Below are 22,545 nucleotides of genomic sequence, written 5' to 3'. Positions count from 1 at the left end.
ATAGGTTTCTGATAGGCAAGGGAATTAAGGGTTATGGGGAGAAAGCGGGAAAGTGGAACTCATCCACTTCAGATCAGCCATGATCTTATTGAATGGCGGGGCAGGCTCGAAGGGCTAGATGGCCAACTCCTGCTCCTATTTCTTATGTTCTTATGTGAGAGAGTGTGTACGAGAAAGAGTGTGAGTGTGAGAGAAAGTGTGTGTGGAGTGTATTTGCTGTGTGTGTGTGTGTGTGTTTAGTGTGTTGTGTGTGTGTTTAGTCTGTGAGTGTGTTGTATGAGTGTGTGTGTGTGTGTTCAGTGCGTGTTTAGTGTGTTCAGTGTGTGTGTTTAGTATGTGAGTGTGTTGTGTGAGTGTGAGTGCGTTCAGTGTGTGTTTCGTGTGAGTGTGTGTTGTGTGAGTGTGTGTGTTTAGTGTGTTGTGTGTGTGTGTGTTGTGTGTTGTGTGAGTGTGTGTGTGTGTTTAGTGTGTTATGTGTGTGTGTTGTGTGTGTGTGTGAGTGTGTGTGTTCAGTGTGTGTGTTTAGTGTGTTGTGTGTGTGAGTGTGTGTGTTTAGTGTGTTGTGTGAGTGTGAGTGTGTGTGTGAGTGTGTGTGTTTAGTGTGTTGTGTGTATGTTGTGTGTGTTGTGTGAGTGTGTGTTGTTGTGTGGGTGTGTTTAGTGTGTTGTGTTGTGTGTGTGTGTTGTGTGTGTGTGAGTGTGTGTGTTTAGTGTGTTGTGTGTGTGTTGTGTGAGTGTGTGTTGTGTGTGTGTGTGTTTAGTGTGTTGTGTGTGTGTTGTGTGAGTGTGTGTTGTGTGTGTGTGAGTGTGTGTTCAGTGTGAGTGTGTGTTGTGTGAGTGTGTGTTGTTGTGTGTGTGTGTGTTTAGTGTGTTGTGTGAGTGTGAGTGTGTGTGTGAGTGTGTGTGTTTAGTGTGTTGTGTGTATGTTGTGTGTGTTGTGTGAGTGTGTGTTGTTGTGTGGGTGTGTTTAGTGTGTTGTGTTGTGTGTGTGTGTTGTGTGTGTGTGAGTGTGTGTGTTTAGTGTGTTGTGTGTGTGTTGTGTGAGTGTGTGTTGTGTGTGTGTGTGTGTGTTTAGTGTGTTGTGTGTGTGTTGTGTGAGTGTGTGTTGTGTGTGTGTGAGTGTGTGTTCAGTGTGAGTGTGTGTTGTGTGAGTGTGTGTTGTTGTGTGTGTGTGTGTTTAGTGTGTTGTGTGTGTTTAGTGTGTGTGTGTGTTGAGTGTGTGTTGTGTGAGTGTGTGTGTGTGAGTGTGTGTGTTTAGTGTGTTGTGTGCGTTTAGTGTGTTGTGTGTGTTTAGTGTGTGTGTGTGTTGAGTGTGTGTTGTGTGAGTGTGTGTGTGTGAGTGTGTGTGTTTAGTGTGTTGTGTGCGTTTAGTGTGTTGTGTGTGTTTAGTGTGTTTAGTGTGTTGAGTGTGTGTTGTGTGAGTGTGTGTGTGTGAGTGTGTGTGTTTAGTGTGTTGTGTGCGTTTAGTGTGTTGTGTGTGTTTAGTGTGTTTAGTGTGTTGAGTGTGTGTTGTGTGAGTGTGTGTGTGTGAGTGTGTGTGTTTAGTGTGTTGTGTGTGTTTAGTGTGTGTGTGTGTGTGTGTGTGTTGTGTGTGTGTGTGTTGTGTGTGTTGTGTGTGTTTAGTGTGTTGTGTGTGTTTAGTGTGTTGAGTGTGTGTGTGTGTGTGTTGAGTGTGTGTGTGTGTGTGTTTAGTGTGTGTTTAGTGTGTTGTGTGTGTTGAGTGTGTGTGTGAGTGTGAGTGTGTGTGTGTGTGTGTTGTGTGTGTTGAGTGTGTGTTGTGTGAGTGAAAGCCTGTTTTGTTGCCCGGGGGGGGGGGGGGGGGGGGGGTGGAGGGGGTGGAGGAGAGGGGGGGGGAGATTTCCAGGGGGGATTTCCATTATAAAGTCACCCACAGCAGCAGCAGCAGTGAGTTGGCAGCGATCCAGCTCTGGGCAGTCTGACTGTAGCAGGGGGGAGGGAACCTTTCACCGTTCAGTTCTCACAGCCCCTGGCACTGGGAGAGGAGCGGGGAGGGGGGGGAGAGCGGGAACGAGGGTCCGACACACAGAGGAAGTGTAGGAACTCTCCCTCCGAGGGCCTGAGGTTTGGTCTGGAAGCAATCTCCCGGCTGCTGTCTCCTCACCCCCTCTCCTGTCCCTGCTTGGTACAGCGATTTCCCGGAAGGCAGTGAAATGAAAGTAAAAGTGGTGAAGGTGCTGGGTCGGACCGGGGAGGGTGAGGGAGACAGCGCTGTCGGTTTGGGGGAAATTCAGTCTTTCTCGGTTGTTGGAGATGGAGGGTTTTTACACTTTCTCGTTCATCCTCGGCCTCTGTGCCCTCCCGGGTAAGAAACCTCCTCCTCCTACTGTCCACTCCACTGGGACAGAGCGTCTGATGTCGGATTGGGAGCCTCCTGCGTCTGGGGGACAGCAGCGAGGTGGGGGGGGGGGGGGAGAAGGGGAGGGGAGGGGAGGGGGGGGGACGATCTCTGACTGAGTCCCGTCACCACAGCTGGGAGGAGAACTTAAATTCGCTCCTTCAATAATATCCCAGCAACGCATCGTAAGACCAGAACTCATTGGAGCAGAATTAGGCCACTCAGCCTATCTACTCTGCTCCCCGCCATTCAATCACAGCTAGCATGTTTCTCACCCCACTCTCCCACCTCGTTCCCGTACCCTTTGATCCCCTTTCCAATCGGGGAACTCATCCCACCTCTGTCTCAGAGACACTCGATGACCCCGACGCCTCTGGGGTAACGAGTTCCACACTCTCTGGTTAGAGAACTTCCTCCCCGTCTAAAGGGTTCACTCTGAGGCCACGCTCTGTGTTCCCAACCCATCTGGGTCACTCGTGTCCCTTTCGGGGAGGGAAATAAGAACATAAGAAATAGGAGCAGGAGTCGGCCATCTAGCCCTTCGAGCCTGTCCCGCCATTCAATAAGATCATGGCTGATCTGTTGTGGCTCAGTTCCACTTTCCCGCCCTCTCCCCATAACCCTTAATCCCCTCTCTTATCAAAAACCCATCAACCCGCTTCTTAAAAATATTTAGCGAGGCAGCCTCCACCACTTCAACGGGCAGAGAATTCCAGAGATTCACCACCCTTTGAGTGAAGAAGTTCCTCCTCAACTCCGTTCTAAACCGCCCCCCCTTTATCTTGAGGCTGTGCCCCCTAGTCCTACTGTCCTTTCTGAGCGGGAAGATTCTCTCCACCTCTATCCTATCCATCCCATTCATCATCTTATACGTCTCAATGAGATCTCCCCTCATTCTTCTAAACTCTAACGAGTACAAGCCTAGTTTATTCAGCCTCTCCTCATAGCTCAATCCCCTCAACTCCGGCATCAGCCTAGTAAACCTCCTCTGCACTCCCTCCAAGGCCAAAATATCTTTGTGCAGGTGCGGCGCCCAAAACTGCACACAGTACTCCAGCTGCGGCCTCACCAATGCCCTATACAGCTGCAGCAAGACCTCCCTACTTTTATATTCAATCCCCCTCGCTATGAAGGCCAGCATCCCATTCGCCTTCCTGACCACCTGCTGCACCTGCCCTCCTTACCCCGGTCTGGCCTACAATGTGACTCCAGAGACACAGCAATGTGGGTGACTCTCAACTGCCCCTCCAAGGGCAACTAGGGATGGGCAGTAAATGCTGGCCCAGAGACCCCCATGCCCCACGTATGAATAAATTAAAAATTGGTGCCTTTCCCTCTCTTGGGCAAAGTAGAATGAAGAGTAAATGTAACACTCACAGGGTCATCTGAGGATTTCTTTATAAAACCACCCCGTTTGCTAAAGAACCCTCTGTCCCCCTTGTTACCCCTGCCGGTGGCAGCTGGTTCCCCGTGTAGAGATATTGGCTGGGATTCTCCGACCTGGCCCGCGGCTGGGATTCTCCAGTCCCGCTGCAGCGAATGCAGTTGCCAGTTCTCCATCCTCCCCGGGCAGGCTCAGGCCGAGGGAGAGCGGACAACCCCAGCCCGGGTTTTAATAAGCGAGGTTCGTTTCTGTTGAGTTAACGCGGAGACAGCGAGCTAGCATGGGCTGTTTGGGCAGAAAGGCCTCTATCCCAGTGTTGTATTCTCCAGGTTCCAGAGTTGAGGCAGGATTATGTCAGGGTGTCTCCACTGGAGGGTAAACGAGCTCAGTTCTTGCATTGTGTACATAGCACTTCCAGTACCCAACTCCTTTAACATGCGGAGGGGGGGGGTTAGATTTCACAGCCCTGTCCGGAGGCTGTTAAATGCAGTAAGTTGTCCAAAAATCCATAGATCGCGACAGGACTGGAAAACCAGCAGGTGGGAAAGGCTGGAAAATTTCTCCCTCACCCCCATATGGCTCAGATCTACAGACAGTTGATTTGATTTATTATTGTCACATATATTGGGGGGGGAGTGAAAAGTATTGTTTCTCTATACAGACAAAGCATACCATTCATAGAGTACATAGAAGAGAAGGAAAGGAGAGGGTGCAGAATGTAGTGTTACAGTCACAGCGAGGGTGGAGAGAAAGATCAACTTAATGCGAGGTAGGTCCATTCAAAAGTCTGACAGCAGCAGGGAAGAAGCTGTTCTTGAGTCGGTCGGTACGGGACCTCAGACTTTTGTATCTTTTTCCCGATGGAAGAAGGTGGAAGAGAGAATGTCCGGGGTGTGTGGGGTCCTTAATTATCCCGGCTGCTTTTCCCCGAGGCAGCGGGAAGTGTAGACAGAGTCAATGGATGGGAGGCTGGTTTGGGTGATGGATTGGGGGCTACATTCACCACCCTTTTGTATTTCCTTGCGGTCTTGGGCAGAGCAGGAGCCCAGACCGAGCTGTGATACACCCAGAAAGAATGCTTTCTATGGGGCATCTGTAAAAGTTGGTGAGAGTCGTAGCGGACATGCCAAATTTCCTTAGTCTTCTGAGAAAGTAGAGGTTGATCCATGTTCTGGGTCACTGGAGGGCAGGATCCAGAGGCTGAAGGGTTTTCAGACTATGGGTTTGGAAAGTCAGGTCTGACGAGGGGAAACGTGGTAAAGTCTTTGGGATGAGCTTTCTCCCAGCGTGGGGAGGTTGGTGTTGAACAGAGGAGCACTAACCACACTCCACACCCACAGGAGACAGAGGTTGCTGGAGCAAACACAGTTTGTGTAACATGAGTGACTGGGAGCAGGGAGGGGTGAATGAAATCTCAGTAGCTATACTTAATTGGATGAAATTGGTGCACTGTCTTTACTGGGAGGGTGTCTCACTCTCACAATTAAAGGGCAGGGTGAGTTTATATCTGAGATAAACTGATTAACTGGGATACACTGTCAGTTCAGACATAATCCATTCTCTTGGAGACTCCCCCCCCGACACCCCACCACCATCTATGTTCCTCCAAGTGGGGGTATATAGTTCCTTGGGGGGACACACAGCACATTGCTGTGTCTGAGTTGGTGATTCTGGCCTCAGGTCACTGTCGGTGCAGAGTTTGCACATTCTCCCTGTGTCTGCGTGGGTTTCCTCCGGGTGCTCCGGTGTCCACCCACACTCCAAAGATGTGCAGGTTAGGGTGGATTGGCCATGCTAAATTGTCCCTTAGTGTCCAAAGATGTGTAGGTTAGGGTGGATTGGCCGTGCTAAATTGTCCCTTAGTGTCCAAAGATGTGTAGGTTAGGGTGGATTGGCCGTGCTAAATTGTCCCTTAGTGTCCAAAGATGTGCAGGTTAGGGGGGATTGGCCATGCTAAATTGCCCCTTAGTGTCCAAAGATGTGTAGGTTAGGGTGGATTGGCCGTGCTAAATTGTCCCTTAGTGTCCAAAGATGTGCAGGTTAGGGTGGATTGGCCGTGCTAAATTGCCCCTTAGTGTCCAAAGATGTGCAGGTTAGGGTGGATTGGCCGTGCTAAATTGTCCCTTAGTGTCCAAAGATGTGCAGGTTAGGGTGGATTGGCCATGCTAAATTGCTCCTTAGTGTCCAAAGATGTGCAGGTTAGGGTGGATTGGCCGTGCTAAATTGTCCCTTAGTGTCCAAAGATGTGTAGGTTAGGGTGGATTGGCTGTGCTAAATTGTCCCTTAGTGTCCAAAGATGTGCAGGTTAGGGTGGATTGGCCGTGCTAAATTGCTCCTTAGTGTCCAAAGATGTGCAGGTTAGGGGGATTGGCCGTGCTAAATTGTCCCTTAGTGTCCAAAGATGTGTCGGTTAGGGGGATTGGCCATGCTAAATTGTCCCTTAGTGTCCAAAGATGTGCAGGTTAGGGTGGATTGGCCATGCTAAATTGTCCCTTAGTGTCCAAAGATGTGTAGGTTAGGGTGGATTGGCCGTGCTAAATTGTCCCTTAGTGTCCAAAGATGTGCAGGTTAGGGGGGATTGGCCATGCTAAATTGTCCCTTAGTGTCCAAAGATGTGCAGGTTAGGGTGGATTGGCCATGCTAAATTGTCCCTTAGTGTCCAAAGATGTGCAGGTTAGGGTGGATTGGCCATGCTAAATTGTCCCTTAGTGTCCAAAGATGTGCAGGTTAGGGTGGATTGGCCGTGCTAAATTGTCCCTTAGTGTCCAAAGATGTGCAGGTTAGGGTGGATTGGCCGTGCTAAATTGTCCCTTAGTGTCCAAAGATGTGCAGGTTAGGGTGGATTGGCCGTGCTAAATTGTCCCTTAGTGTCCAAAGATGTGCAGGTTAGGGTGGATTGGCCGTGCTAAATTGCCCCTTAGTGTCCAAAGATGTGCAGGTTAGGGTGGATTGGCCGTGCTAAATTGCCCCTTAGTGTCCAAAGATGTGTAGGTTAGGGTGGATTGGCCATGCTAAATTGTCCCTTAGTGTCCAAAGATGTGTAGGTTAGGGTGGATTAGCCATGCTAAATTGTCCCTTAGTGTCCAAAGATGTGCAGGTTAGGGTGGATTGGCCGTGCTAAATTGTCCCTTAGTGTCCAAAGATGTGTAGGTTAGGGTGGATTGGCCATGCTAAATTGTCCCTTAGTGTCCAAAGATGTGTAGGTTAGGGTGGATTGGCCATGCTAAATTGTCCCTTAGTGTCCAAAGATGTGCAGGTTAGGGTGGATTGGCCATGCTAAATTGTCCCTTAGTGTCCAAAGATGTGCAGGTTAGGGTGGATTGGCCATGCTAAATTGTCATGGGGATTTGCAGGGTAAATGTGCAGAGTTACAGGAATAGGGCCTGGATGGGATTGTTGTTGGTTACATACTGACACATTTTCCCCCACTGCACCCCCCACTCCCTGGGGACCCCCCTGTAAATACTGACACACGCCCCAGAGTACTTAGGATCTCCTAGAATCCTAGTAAATCTTTTCTGTTTTGTATCCATTTAGCTACCTCACCCTGGATCCCGTGAGATTTAACCTTATGCAACAACCTACCATGTGGTACCTTGTCAAAGGCCTTGCTAAAGTCCATGTAGACAACACCAACTGCACTGCCCTCATCTACCTTCTTGGTTACCCCTTCAGAAAAACTCAATTAAATTTGTGGGACACGGTTTTCCCCTCTCGAAGCCATGCTGACTGCCCCTAATCAGTCCTTGTGTCTCTAAATGAAAAGTTGAGAGATTCGGAGCATTGGCCCAATTTTCGGAATCGGCCTAGGGAAACTTCTGTGAGTGGTCTGCAACGCGAGGAGATGGAGATTAAGATCGTACGCGCTGCTCTTGGTGTTGCTGCTGGTTATTGTTGACGAGAGTCGGTCCTTTCTCTTTGCAGTGAGGAGCCTGGATGCTTTGTCAGAGTTTGGGTCCGTGGTGGATTGCTGGTACGTGGAAGAAGGAGGCGGAAAGAGCAGTTTTCCCAACTCCATTGTCCAGGATCCGGCTCTGCTGCTCTTCCGGCACCTCCCCTACCAGAACGGAGTGGAGAAACCCCTCCCCTCGGACCTGGAGCTACCCCCGGAGCTGAAACCCAGCATGCTCTTCGATGTGAGAGGTGAGATGGCCAAAAGCTGTGCTCTGTTTCAGGGACGGGAGGGAGTCACACCGTCAGGTTTCTGTAGGACCAAGAACTGAGCTCGCCGAGCCGGGCTGGACAGAGGATTTATGCTCTCTCGTCCCAGCGTGCTGCCTCCCTGGGCCACGTACTTCTCTTAATGATTTGCGTTGTCTATCTGAATGGACAAAGACACCCAAATTCTCACATTGTAGCACAACAAATCTCCTTCATTCCCCTCCCCCAAGTTACCAGAAAATGATATGGGACCTCACTATACACAGAGTAACTAATCTCTGACCAAATTCATTAGACACAAAGTCTTTGAGAGGAATCAAAACTTCACAAAATATCCAAACTCCTGATTTAGACGTGGAGATAGCGCGTGTGGTGAAGTGACGGATCAGATTCCCTCCTGGTGGGTTTTACGCCTCCGAGTTCCAGGCTCAGGATCTTGCTGCTTCCTCTGCAGTGGTTGTAGCCGATGTCTCTTTATCCCTCCTTCTGATACAGATCCCACCAGCACTGATCACACTTCCAGTCACAGGACAGGTTCAAACTGATCTCTGTCCTTTTGGTCACAAATGCTGAAGAGTCATGCCTCTGTCAGGGGGTTGTAATTCTCTCAGGAACACCACACACACGGGTCTACGTTCAATCACTGTCTGTTCAAGACATAGCAACAGCCACTGTCCAATCAACTCCTGTCTTTGTTTCCTGTTATGGAATTTGAATTCAATAAAATATATCTGGAATTAAGAATCTACTGACGGCCATGAAACATTATCGGAAAAACCCATCGGGCTCATTAATGTCCCTTTAGGGAGGGAAATCTGCCGTCCTTACCCCGGTCTGGCCTACATGTGACTCCAGAGACGCAGCAATGTGGGTAACTCTCAACTACCCTCCAAGGGCAACTAGGGATGGGCAATAAATGCTGGTTCAGCCAGCGACACCCATGTCCCAGGAATGAATTAAAAAACACACACACACACAGACAAAACACACACACACAGACAAAACACACTCAAGCACAGGCACTCTCACAGAAACAGACACATTTTTACACAAATGCACACACAACCCATGCACACACACTCTTGCGCGCACACAACACACACACAACCTCGCATGCGCTTTCTCACACACACACACACACAGTCTTTTACACACACACACACTTTTGCGCACACACACTCTTTTACACAGACACACACACTTGCGCACACACACACTCTTTTACACAGACACACACACACATTTACACAGACTCCGACACACACACACTCTTTGCACACACACACACTCTTTTACACACACACACACTTTTGCGCACACACACACTCTTTTACACAGACACACACACACTTTTGCGCACACACACACTCTTTTACACAGACACACACACACATTTACACAGACTCCGACACACACACACTCTTTGCGCACACACACACTCTTTTACACACACACACACTTTTGCGCATACACACACTCTTTTACACAGACACACACACACTTTTACACAGACTCTGACACACACACACTCTTTGCGCACACACACACTCTTTTACACACACACACACTTTTGCGCATACACACACTCTTTTACACAGACACACACACACTTTTACACAGACTCCGACACACACACTCAGTATAATTGCAGAGAATGTTAGTGTACACCATCGATCTGATGATGAATACATGTTGCTGTGTAATGTATTGTTACTCGGTTCATTCGACCTCCTGCTGTTCCCTTCCCCGCCTCTTCTTTTCTTACGGAACAGATTACTCCAGAATCACCACTCACCCGGGATTGAAACGTCCTGCAGACCTGCGTCACAGGCCGCACTGTGAGCTGAATAAGTATTCTCCCCAGGAGTCCAGTATGAAATGGGCCTCACAGCTCACTGACGATGAGAGGACACCAGCTTACCAATCCAACAGCTGGTTTTGCAGTCACCTCCGCACCTACGATCAATCCTTCAGCGTGGCCAGTGTCCATCGGGTCATCTCAGGCCCCAGGACAGCGGAGGACACGTCCCCACAACAGACAGCAGGTATCTAACTTTCCAGAACCTTAGCTGCGCCACACCCGTAGGAATATAGTGTCCAATTCTGGGTCGCCCACACTACCAGGAGGATGTGGGGGCTTTGGAGAGGGGACGGAAAAGATTTACCAGGATGTTGCCCCTGGTACGGAGGGCATTAGCGATGAGGAGAGGCTGGAGAAACTTGGTTTGTTCTCACTGGAAGGTTGAGGGGAGACCTGATAGAAGTCTACAAGATGATGAGGGGCAGAGTGGAGAGTCAGAAGCTTTTTCCCCCAGAGTCAATTACGCGGGGGGGCACAGGTTTAAGGTGGGGGAGCGCCTTGGCGTGAGGTGGGTGGGGGCTTCGTCGAGCATCTGTAGGCTGCTGGCAACTTGGTCAAGGCTGATCCACACCCAACCGAGGGTGAGGTAGGGCCTCAATCCCATTGCTACCCGGCTCCTCCGGCAGTGCAGCACTCTGTCAGCACCGCCCGTACTCGCTCAGCTCAACTCCCACACCAAGGAGGGAGGTATAACCTCCTGGAAAGGTTCAGGCCTTGCCAATGGTCTGAAGGTGTTGTCCCGTCTCTCACGCTGACCTTTCCCCCCTCGCAGTTGTCCTGAACGTTTTTACCCACACTCCCACCTTAAAGACGGCACTCAGACGAGACGTCCTGTTGGACTGCGGATTCGCCATGGACAGGCAGACGGGTTTCGCTGTGGAGTGGCGCTACCAGTTCAAGGGCAACGGGCACCTGGTGTACGCCTACAACGGGGCCAAGGACCGGGTGGATGCGGTGGAGGAAGGGACGGAAATGTCCTTCTACGAGCTCCACAGTCGCGGCAATGCCTCGCTCCTGATCCGTAACGTCGATATGAGGCACGAGGGGACTTACATCTGTACCGTTTACATGCCCAACCTCCACGCACAGCAGTCCATCGATCTGGAGATCTCAGGTACGCTCACAGGGATATACCACGGAAACAGGCCCTTCGGCCCATCTCCTCCTGCTTTCCGAGTCCCATTTGCCTGCGTTTGGCCCACATCCCTCTAACCCTTCCCCATCCCTCTAACCCTTCCCCATCCCTCTAACCCTTCCCCATCCCTCTAACCCTTCCCCATCCCTCTAACCCTTCCCCATCCCTCTAACCCTTCCCCATCCCTGTACCGGTCCAAATGTCTTTTAAACATTGTCAATGTGTCTGCCTCCACCGTTCCTCCCAGACTATAATAAGACCAGAAGCCATAGGAGCAGAATGAGGCCACTCGGCCCATCGACTCTGCTCCCCCATTCAATCATGGCTGATATTTTTCTCATACAGAATATATAGAGGGACCTGGGCGTACAGAATAGAGGGATCTGGCCGTACAGAATGTACAGAGGGATCTGGCCGTACAGAGGGATCTGGCCGTACAGAGGGATCTGGGCATACAGAATGTACAGAGGGATCTGGCCGTACAGAATGTACAGAGGGATCTGGCCGTACAGAGGGATCTGGGCATACAGAATGTACAGAGGGATCTGGCCATACAGAATGTACAGAGGGATCTGGCCGTACAGAGGGATCTGGGCATACAGAATGTACAGAGGGATCTGGCCATACAGAATGTACAGGGGGATCTGGCCGTACAGAGGGATCTGGGCATACAGAATGTACAGAGGGATCTGGCCGTACAGAGGGATCTGGGCATACAGAACGTCCAGGAGTTTAGAAGGATGAGGGGGGGTCTTATTGAAACTTACAGGATACTGCGAGGCCCGGATGGAGTGGATGTGGAGAGGATGTTTCCACTCGTGGGAGAGACTAGAACCAGAGAGGGCACAACCTCAGGCTAAAGGGATGACCATTTAAAACAGAGATGGGGAGGGATTTCTTCACCCAGAGAGTGGGGAATCTCATCCCCCATTCTCCTGCCTTTTCCCCATAACCCCTGATCCCCTTATTAATCAGGAACCGATCTATCTCTGTCTTAAAGACACTCAGTGACCCGGCCTCCTCTGTGGCAAAGACTTCCACACATTCCCCACTCTCGGGCTGAAGAAATCCCTCCCCATCTCTGTTTTAAATGGTCATCCCTTTAGCCTGAGGTTGTGCCCTCTCTGGTTCTAGTCTCTCCCACGAGTGGGAACATCCTCTCCACATCCACTCCATCCGGGCCTCGCAGTATCCTGTAAGTTTCAATAAGACCCCCCCCTCATCCTTCTGAACTCCTGGACGTTCTGTATGCCCAGATCCCTCTGTACGGCCAGATCCCTCTGTACACTCTGTATGCCCAGATCCCTCTGTACGGCCAGATCCCTCTGTACATTCTGTATGGCCAGATCCCTCTGTACATTCTGTATGGCCAGATCCCTCTGTGGGTGGCCTTGTTCAGCTACATTGTCCTTGGATCTCCGAACTCATTGCGGGGGCGGGGGGGGGGGGGGTCAAAACCACCATTCTTCAGTGAAGAGTGTGCTGGGAGGGAGGGACAGACAAAGAGGGGAAAGGAAAGGGGGACGGGGGGAGGGGGGATGGGGGGAAAGGGGGGACGGGGGAAAAGGGGGATGGGGAAAAGGGGGATGGGGATAGTGGGGAAGGGGGGATGGGGGATAGTGGGGAAGGGGGGATGGGGGGATAGTGGGGAAGGGGGGATGGGGGATAGTGGGGAAGGGGGGATGGGGGGATAGTGGGGAAGGGGGGATGGGGGGATAGTGGGGAAGGGGGGATGGGGGATAGTGGGGAAGGGGGGATGGGGGATAGTGGGGAAGGGGGGATGGGGGATAGTGGGGAAGGGGGAATGGGGGATAGTGGGGAAAGGGGGGATGGGGGATAGTGGGGAAGGGGGGATGGGGGATAGTGGGGAAGGGGGGATGGGGGGATAGTGGGGATGGGGGGATGGGGGGATAGTGGGGAAGGGGGGATGGGGGATAGTGGGGAAGGGGGGATGGGGGATAGTGGGGAAGGGGGGATGGGGGGATAGTGGGGAAGGGGGGATGGGGGGATAGTGGGGAAGGGGGGATGGGGGATAGTGGGGAAGGGGGGATGGGGGGATAGTGGGGAAGGGGGGATGGGGGGATAGTGGGGAAGGGGGGATGGGGGGATAGTGGGGAAGGGGGGATGGGGGGATAGTGGGGAAGGGGGGATGGGGGATAGTGGGGAAGGGGGGATGGGGGATAGTGGGGAAGGGGGGATGGGGGATAGTGGGGAAGGGGGGATGGGGGATAGTGGGGAAGGGGGGATGGGGGATAGTGGGGAAGGGGGGATGGGGGGATAGTGGGGAAGGGGGGATGGGGGATAGTGGGGAAGGGGGGATGGGGGGATAGTGGGGAAGGGGGGATGGGGGGATAGTGGGGAAGGGGGGATGAGGGGATAGTGGGGAAGGGGGGATGGGGGATAGTGGGGAAGGGGGGATGGGGTATAGTGGGGAAGGGGGGATAGTGGGGAAGGGGGGATGGGGATAGTGGGGAAGGGGGGATGGGGGATAGTGGGGAAGGGGGGATGGGAGGATGGGAGGGAAGGGGGAAGGGGGGGACAGACGCCTGAATGCTGGTTATTATTTCTTTTCCTTTGTGTGTTGGTAGAAACCCCGAGGCTGTCCGTGAGCCCAGACCCTCTGTACCTGATCCCCGGGCAGGAAACCACGGTGCTGTGTGACATTAGCTGCTACTACCCCCTGGATGTGAGTGTGAGCTGGACCAGGAAGAAGGCCAGTGGCAATGGCACAGCCGAGCCCGTCACCGATAGCTGGCTGAGTGGGCATCGCCAGAACCCCGATGGCACCTACAACGTGACGAGCTACATCACCGTCCAGCCTGGCTGGGGTGACCATGACACTGTCTACACCTGCCATGTCGAGCATGTGTCTGCCAGGTCTGCATTGCGTAAGAGCGTCACCCTGAAGGTGGCAGGTAAGCTGGCACCGTCCGAATTAGCCCCAGATCCTGATTGGCACAGTGGGTTAGCACTGCTGCCTCAGAGTCCCAGGGACCCGGGTTCCATTCCCGGTGACACAGTGGGTTAGCACTGCTGCCTCACAGCGCCAGGGACCCGGGTTCCATTCCCGGTGACACAGTGGGTTAGCGCTGCTGTCTCACAGCGCCAGGGACCCGGGTTCCATTCCCGGTGACACAGTGGGTTAGCACTGCTGTCTCACAGCGCCAGGGACCCGGGTTCCATTCCCGGTGACACAGTGGGTTAGCACTGCTGTCTCACAGCGCCAGGGACCCGGGTTCCATTCCCGGTGACACAGTGGGTTAGCACTGCTGCCTCACAGCGCCAGGGACCCGGGTTCCATTCCCGGTGACACAGTGGGTTAGCACTGCTGCCTCACAGCGCCAGGGACCCGGGTTCCATTCCCGGTGACACAGTGGGTTAGCACTGCTGTCTCACAGCGCCAGGGACCCGGGTTCCATTCCCGGTGACACAGTGGGTTAGCGCTGCTGCCTCACAGCGCCAGGGACCCGGGTTCCATTCCCGGTTCGGGTCACTGTCTGTGCGGAGTCTGCACATTCTCCCCATCACTGTGTGGATCTGTTCACTCGGATATTTCCCTCAATCTGACTGTGAAACCTCACAGCGAGGGGATGGATATCACGCGGAATTCTGAGGCTGGTCGCACAGTCCCCTCTCCCCACTCAGATCCCAACGAGCGGAGAAGGTCGACCCTGGGACGGGGGACAGGGGACGATCCCGGGACGGGGGACGCGGTCGATCGTGGGACAGGGGACGCAGTCGATCCCGGGATGGGGGACGCGGTCGATCCCGGGACGGGGGACAATCCTGGGACGGGGGACAGGGGACGATCCCGGGACGGGGGATGATCCCGGGACGGGGGGATGATCCCGGGACGGGGGACAGGGGACGATCGCGGGACGGGGGACGATCGCGGGACGGGGGACGATCGCGGGACGGGGGACGCGGTCGATCCCGGGACGGGGGATGATCCCGGGACGGGGGACGATCGCGGGACGGGGGATGATCCCGGGACGGGGGATGATCCCGGGACGGGGGACGATCGCGGGACGGGGGACGCGGTCGATCCCGGGACGGGGGATGATCCCGGGACGGGGGACGCGGTCGATCCCGGGACGGGGGATGATCCCGGGACGGGGGATGATCCCGGGACGGGGGACGATCGCGGGACGGGGGACGCGGTCGATCCCGGGACGGGGGATGATCCCGGGACGGGGGATGATCCCGGGACGGGGGACGATCGCGGGACGGGGGACGCGGTCGATCCCGGGACGGGGGATGATCCCGGGACGGGGGACGATCGCGGGACGGGGGACGATCGCGGGACGGGGGACGATCGCGGGACGGGGGACGCGGTCGATCCCGGGACGGGGGATGATCCCGGGACGGGGGACGATCCCGGGACGGGCGACGGTCGCGGGACGGGGGACGATCGCGGGACGGGGGACGATCGCGGGACGGGGGACGCGGTCGATCCCGGGACGGGGGACGATCGCGGGACGGGGGACGATCGCGGGACGGGGGACGATCGCGGGACGGGGGATGATCCCGGGACGGGGGACGATCGCGGGACGGGGGACGATCGCGGGACGGGGGATGATCCCGGGACGGGGGACGATCGCGGGACGGGGGACGATCGCGGGACGGGGGACGATCGCGGGACGGGGGATGATCCCGGGACGGGGGACGATCGCGGGACGGGGGACGATCGCGGGACGGGGGATGATCCCGGGACGGGGGACGATCGCGGGACGGGGGACGATCGCGGGACGGGGGACGATCGCGGGACGGGGGACGCGGTCGATCCCGGGACGGGGGATGATCCCGGGACGGGGGACGATCGCGGGACAGGGGACGCGGTCGATCCCGGGACGGGGGACGCGGTTGATCCCGGGACGGGGGACGATCGCGGGACGGGGGACGCGGTCGATCCCGGGACGGGGGACGCGGTCGATCCCGGGACGGGGGATGATCCCGGGACGGGGGACGCGGTCGATCCCGGGACGGGGGATGATCCCGGGACGGGGGACGCAGTCGATCCCGGGACGGGGGATGATCCCGGGACGGGGGACGCGGTCGATCCCGGGACGGGGGATGATCCCGGGACGGGGGACGATCGCGGGACAGGGGACGCGGTCGATCCCGGGACGGGGGATGATCCCGGGACGGGGGACGATCGCGGGACAGGGGACGCGGTCGATCCCGGGACGGGGGACGCGGTTGATCCCGGGACGGGGGACGATCGCGGGACGGGGACGCGGTCGATCCCGGGACGGGGGATGATCCCGGGACGGGGGACGCGGTCGATCCCGGGACGGGGGATGATCCCGGGACGGGGGACGCGGTCGATCCCGGGATGCGGGACGCGGTTAGGAAGAGTTTGTTAAGGATCAGAGCTGCTCCCAGCAGGAAGTGAATCACTTTCCTCTCTCTGTCTAGGATTTGCAGGCCCGTCCATCGACGATGCCATCGGGATGTTCATCTGTGCCTTCGTTCTCTACGGAATATTGAAGTTGTTCTACTGGATATTTACTGAGAAAGGTCCGTGCCTCACTATCCGCGCTTTCATCTCCTCCGTCTGCCCAGCCAGACTTTAGCCCAGACGCTGCGGCGGGGCTGGGGAACCTTCCCCCCACTCCCCCAGGCGGGGCTGGGGAACCTTCCCCCCACCCCCCAAGGCGGGGCTGGGAAACCTCCCCCACCAGGCGGGGCTGGGAAACCTCCTCCCCCACCAGGCGGGGCTGGGAAACCTCCTCCCCCACCAGGCGGGGCTGGGAAACCTCCTCCCCCACCAGGCGGGGCTGGGAAACCTCCTCCCCCACCAGGCGGGGCTGGGAAACCTCCTCCCCCCCACCAGGCGGGGCTGGATGAACAGTTCCATCAGCAGATTGGCTGTTCCTGTTCAAATAGCGATGGAAACGCCTTCACAAAGGCTCCCATTGGCTAACTCAGAGCTGATAGCTCACACACAATTGGTCAATCCATTTATTGCCCAAACCCCTCCCTATCTCTGTAACCCCCTCCAGCCCCTACACCCCCTCCCTATCTCTGTAACCTCCTCCAGCCCCCTACACCCCCTCCCTATCTCTGTAAACCCTCCTCCAGCCCCCTACACCCCCTCCCTATCTCTGTAACCTCCTCCAGCCCCTACACCCCCTCCCTATCTCTGTAACCTCCTCCAGCCCCCTACACCCCCTCCACCCCCTCCCTATCTCTGTAAACCCTCCTCCAGCCCCCCTACACCCCTTCCCTATCTCTGTAAACCCTCCTCCAGCCCCCCTACACCCCCTCCCTATCTCTGTAACTCCTCCAGCTCCCTACACCCCCTCCCTATCTCTGTAACTCCTCCAGCCCCCTACACCCCCTCCCTATCTCTGTAAACCCACCAGCTCCCTACACCCCCTCCCTATCTCTGTAACTCCTCCAGCCCCCCTACACCCCCTCCCTATCACTGTAACCCCCTCCAGCCCCCTACACCCCCTCCTTATCTCTGTAACCCCCACCAGCCCCCTACACCCCCTCCCTATCTCTGTAACCTCCTCCAGCCCCTACACCCCCTCCCTATCTCTGTAACCTCCTCCAGCCCCTACACCCCCTCCCTATCTCTGTAAACCCCCCTCCAGCCCCCTACACCCCCTCCCGCCCCCTACACCCCCTCCCTATCTCTGTAAACCCCCTCCAGTCCCCCTACACCCCCTCCCTATCTCTGTAAACCCCCTCCAGCCCCCGACACCCCCTCCCTATCTCTGTAAACCCCCTCCAGCCCCCGACACCCCCTCCCTATCTCCTCTACAGCCTCTTGTCCTGCATTGACCAAGCTTCCTGTCCCAGTACCTGTTCCTAACTCCCCCCCAGATGGAATGTGTTGGGAGTTTGCATCAAGTTGTTGTTACTGACGGAGGGGCTGAACGGTCACTAACGGACTGCCTTTCCTTCCCTTTCAGTTTGTGCCCCCGTGTCTCACCCAGAGCAGGAAGCCAAGGTAAAGAGGCAGCAGGAACGTTGGCACTAACCGAGACCCACACAAGTAACCTTCCCTTTCAGAGCAGAGTCAGGGCTGGTAACAACACTCGGAGGAACTCGGAGCAGGAGGGGGGCCACTCAGAGGAACTCGGAGCGGGAGGGGGGCCACTCGGAGGAACTCGGAGCGGGAGGGGGGCCACTCGGAGGAACTCGGAGCGGGAGGGGGGCCACTCGGAGGAACTCGGAGCGGGAGGGGGCCACTCGGAGGAACTCGGAGCGGGAGGGGGCCACTCAGAGGAACTCGGAGCAGGAGGGGGGCCACTCAGAGGAACTCGGAGCAGGAGGGGGGCCAGTCAGTCCCCCGTGTCTGCTCCGCCATTCATTTCCATCGTGGCTGAACCTCCAACTCAGGAACCTGTCCGCTCCCCCCCCCCATTCACCCCCAGTGCTATATCCAAAGTTTCAGCATCAACTCCTTCCCGAGGGAATGAATTCCACCGGCTCACGAAATGTTTCCTCATCTCCGTCCTAACTGGTCTACCCCGAACCCTCAGGCTGTGACCCCCCCCCCCGATCCCTGTATCGAGCCTGTCTAACCCTGTTACAATTTTATAGACTTTTATCAGATTCCCTCCCTCGCTTGTCAGAACAGTGACCCCCCCCCACCCACCCCCACCACACCATGTTCTGGCCCTGTTTCTCTCCCCCTGCCACCCATTAGCCCCTGGGCAACAGTGCCCATGTCGGCATGGAGCGTTCCCACGTGGGATGGTCACCCCCGGGAGAAATGGGGAGATTGGTGGGTCAGATTGAGGAGGAGCAGACAGGCGATGAACGCTCGGAGAGAGGAAGGGAAGTACAATCTCTCAAACGTTGTCTCTCTCCCCCTTTTACAGGAGAAGAGGAACTGAGTGGCCCCAGTGCCCAGAGTGTGGATCTCAGGGAGTGCCGGTAAGTTTACACTCCAACACTGCCTGGTGTCCATCGCCATCAGAAACAGCCTTCCGCATTCATCCAACACTCGCAGGCTTAACGCACGAGGATTATAGACTCATCGAACCCTACAGTGCAAAAAGGAGGCCCTTCAGCCCATCGAGTCTGCACCAAACACAATCCCACCCAGACACTACCCCCCATGTCCCTACCCACTAATCCCTCTAACCCACTAATCCCTCTAACCCACTAATCCCTCTAACCCACTAATCCCTCTAACCCACTAATCCCTCTAACCCACTAATCCGGGGACACGAAGGGACAATTTCCTGGACTGCAGCACTCAGCGTTAAACAAGCCGATCGCAGCGTAGAAACCCACTTCGAACGTCAGAGATACAGAAACAGGGAGAACAGATTCGAATCCAGAGAATGACCGTCCTTCCGTCAACTACTGCCCTCTACACGAGACCCGCGGACACCGGGAGCGGTCCCCGTCTCGGACCCAGACGCACGCCGGGAGCGGTCCCCGTCTCGGACCCGCAGACACCGGGAGCGGTCCCCGTCTCGGACCCAGACGCACGCCGGGAGCGGTCCCCGTCTCGGACCCAGACGCACGCCGGGAGCGGTCCCCGTCTCGGACCCGCAGACACCGGGAGCGGTCCCCGTCTCGGACCCAGACGCACGCCGGGAGCGGTCCCCGTCTCGGACCCGCAGACACCGGGAGCGGTCCCCATCTTGGACCCAGATGCACGTCGGGAGCGGTCCCCGTCTCGGACCCAGACGCACGCCGGGAGCGGTCCCTGTCTCGGACCCAGACGCACGTCGGGAGCGGTCCCCGTCTGGGACCCGTGGACACCGGGAGCGGTCCCCATCTCGGATCTGTGGACACCGGGAGCGGTCCCCATCTCGGATCTGTGGACACCGGGAGCGGTCCCCGTCTCGGACCCGCAGACACCGGGAACGGTCCCCGTCTCGGACCCGCAGACACCGGGAGCGGTCCCCGTCTCGGACCCGCAGACACCGGGAGCGGTCCCCGTCTCGGACCCGCAGACACCGGCAGTGGTCCCCGTCTCGGACCCGCAGACACCGGCAGCGGTCCCCGTCTCGGACCCGCAGACACCGGGAGTGTTCTCTATATTAGATAATACTCACTGCTTTAATCTGAAGTCCCGATAGTTGGTGTTTGCCCTCAGATACAGTGCCAGGGTGAAGCCACACCAATCGCTGTGTCCCGTGTCCCCCCTGAGGAGATGGTTCTGGAGTTTGTTGTCCGGTTTGCTCACACCGATCTGTTTCTCTCACAGGTTCTCCCGGACTCTCGATCCCACCGTTCAGCTGCTGTCGGTTCTGTTTCCAGACCGTTTTTTTTCTGGAAGAATCCTTCACCTTCTCCCTGCTTCACTTTTCCCACGTGCCTTCGTGCAGCTTGGTTTTGTGTGTACAGTCACATCGCCTCCGGACGGATCCTGTAAATATTTCTTCTGAAGGACTCGGAATCGTTGTGAAGGGAATCGCTCGGGGCTCCTGTTTGGGGTTTATTTATTCAAGGTGCAAAACACTGAGTCAGGTAACCCCCCCACACAGCCCGATTTCTGTGTATGGTGACCACGGTGGGTTGATTCTGTCTTTCCAAGTGGAATTAGAGAGTTTATTACAATCACAGCGACCTTGTTGTGGGAGATGCCCCGAGTGCCGACACGAGGTGATATTAATATTTGCTGTCCCGCACCATCCCATCTTTCTGGTCTTGCTCAGGGATCTCCTCGCCCCGTCTGACATCAGAGATCAGTAGCGAACGGAGACAACCCTGTCCCAATTGGGTCGAGCACTAATGAATCCTCTTCCTGAAGGGGTCAGGGGTCAGGTAGAGGCCACGGGGAAGGCGATGGCCTCGTGGCAATATCGCTATTAATCTAGAAACTCAGCTAACGTTCTGGGGGACCCGGGTTCGAATCCCGCCACGGCAGAATTTGAATTCAATAAAAAATATCTGGAATTAAGAATCTACTGATGGCCCGTTGTCGGAAAAACCCATCCGGTTCCCTTTAGGGATGGAAATCTGCCGTCCTTACCCCGGTCTGGCCTACATGTGACTCCAGAGCAATGTGGTTGACTCTCAACTGCCCTCCAAGGGGCAACTAGGAATGGGCAATAAATGCTGGCCCAGCGACGCCCGTGTCCCACAAATGAATAAAGATGTTGCTCGAATTTCAGTGTGCCCCATCCTCAGCTGGGCCCTGGTCTCAGTCCGAGCCGGATGGACTTTTCTGGGGGTCTATACTGGACCCACACTGTGATTCCTCCACTCGAGTTTTGATTGGTCACCCAGTGCAGGTGAGCCATACTCTGCTGTGTTGCCCTTCCAGGGAGAATCATCGTAGCGACGTGAGGGGAAAAATCACCCCCAATGTTTTTTTTGAAGGAACGTTCTCAGTAAACTGAGCCATTTATAATCTGCCCTTTCAGAGCCTGTCGACTGTTCCAATCCCCTTCCTGTCCCCGACTTGATTTTGTTACTGTAACCATTGCCAACTCTCCTTTCCACAGCATGGCCGGGATGGTTCTTTACACATTTTTCACCCATCTGTTGTGTTAATTATGTTTTTTTTTTATTAGTGATTGCTTCAGCCCTTCCAGGTAGTATATTGCTGACTTCGCCCTCTGCTGTGTGTTTCTCTCTCCAGTCCGACAGAGGGAGTTTATGATTTGTTTTGAGTGTGTTGATGACTAATTCAGGGGTTTGCTCTTTCGGAAGTTTTATTTTGCAAGTAGTTTTTTTGCCCTGCTGCCTTTGTTTGATTTACACAAATTCTGGACAGACACAATGTACAAAAAATAAAAGTTTTGTTTCCTCCCACCTGCTTCTGCGTTTCCTGATCAGTGAGCGACCAGTCACTAACACGAGAAGCTCGACACCATCCAGGGACAAAGCAGCCCCGCTTGATTGATACGAACACTCACTCCCTCCACCCCCCGACACACAGTGACAGCCGGGTGTACCATCTACAAGATGCACTGCAGGAACTCACCAAGGCTCCTTAGGCAGCTCCTTCCAAACCTACGCCCGCTTCCATCCAGAAGGACAAGGGCAGCAGATACCTGGGGGACATCCTCACCTGGAGATTCCCCTCCAAGTCACTCACCATCCCGACTGGGAAATATATCGGCCGTTCCTTCAGTGTCGCTGGGCCAACAACCTGGAAATCCCTCCCTAACAGCACTGTGGGTGTACCTTATTTCTATTATTTACAGGACCTGGCAGTGCTGGCTACACCACCCCTAATTGCCCCTTGAGAAGGTGGTGGGTGAGCCGCTTTCTTGAACCCGCTGCAGTCCCTGTGTAGGTACACCCACAGTGCTGTTAGGGAGGGATTTCCAATCTAGGAACATTCGGCCCATTGAGTCTGTCCTGACTCTCTGAAAGAGCATCTTACCCAGGCTCACCTCTGTAATCCCCCAACCTGCACACCTTCAGATTGTGGGAGGAAACCCACGCAGACATGGGGAGAACGTGCAGACTCCACACAGACAGTGACCTGAGCCGGGAACGGAAGCCGGATCCCCAGCAGTGCTAACCCCTCACTCTGCTGATCGCTTCCTGGGGGAGAGAGAGTGCGATGGCAGCCTGTGCCCCATTGGCAGGAAATTCACTCACGGTGCTAACGCGAATCACTCACACACGAGTATCGTTAAACATCGTCACGTGTTGAAGAATCAGAGTCTGGGTTAACGCGTGTGGAATTAACTATCTGCTCAAGTTGCTGTTTCGAAG

The 22,545-nt window shown here is 55.4% G+C and overlaps 1 protein-coding gene across 1 annotated transcript; it reads left to right on the top strand.

Annotated features, from left to right (window-relative positions):
- Window positions 1-2,032: 2,032 nt before the first annotated feature.
- On the top strand, window positions 2,033-21,630 carry LOC145337277 (tapasin-like). Its single transcript, XM_080182067.1, has 9 exons — window positions 2,033-2,322; window positions 7,664-7,882; window positions 9,673-9,945; window positions 10,534-10,875; window positions 13,485-13,811; window positions 16,315-16,416; window positions 17,820-17,857; window positions 18,735-18,789; window positions 20,078-21,630. Exons 1-8 carry the CDS (start codon window positions 2,271-2,273, stop codon window positions 18,747-18,749), a joined length of 1,368 nt encoding a protein of 455 aa, XP_080038193.1. The 5' UTR covers window positions 2,033-2,270; the 3' UTR covers window positions 18,750-18,789; window positions 20,078-21,630.
- Window positions 21,631-22,545: the final 915 nt, after the last annotated feature.

This window comes from Carcharhinus amblyrhynchos, unplaced genomic scaffold (genome assembly GCF_965287045.1).
Source record: "Carcharhinus amblyrhynchos unplaced genomic scaffold, sCarAmb.v2.hapA scaffold_45, whole genome shotgun sequence".
In the NCBI taxonomy this organism is placed as follows: domain Eukaryota; kingdom Metazoa; phylum Chordata; class Chondrichthyes; order Carcharhiniformes; family Carcharhinidae; genus Carcharhinus; species Carcharhinus amblyrhynchos.
This window is presented reverse-complemented; position numbering and strand designations above follow the sequence as displayed.

Excerpts from the sequence above, each read along its gene's own strand:
- LOC145337277 (XM_080182067.1), top strand. The coding sequence starts at position 2,271 with ATGGAGGGTTTTTACACTTTCTCGTTCATCCTCGGCCTCTGTGCCCTC. Across the intron at positions 7,883-9,672 it reads CATGCTCTTCGATGTGAGAG|ATTACTCCAGAATCACCACT; the intron begins GTGAGATGGCCA and ends CTTACGGAACAG. Across the intron at positions 16,417-17,819 it reads CTGGATATTTACTGAGAAAG|TTTGTGCCCCCGTGTCTCAC; the intron begins GTCCGTGCCTCA and ends CTTCCCTTTCAG.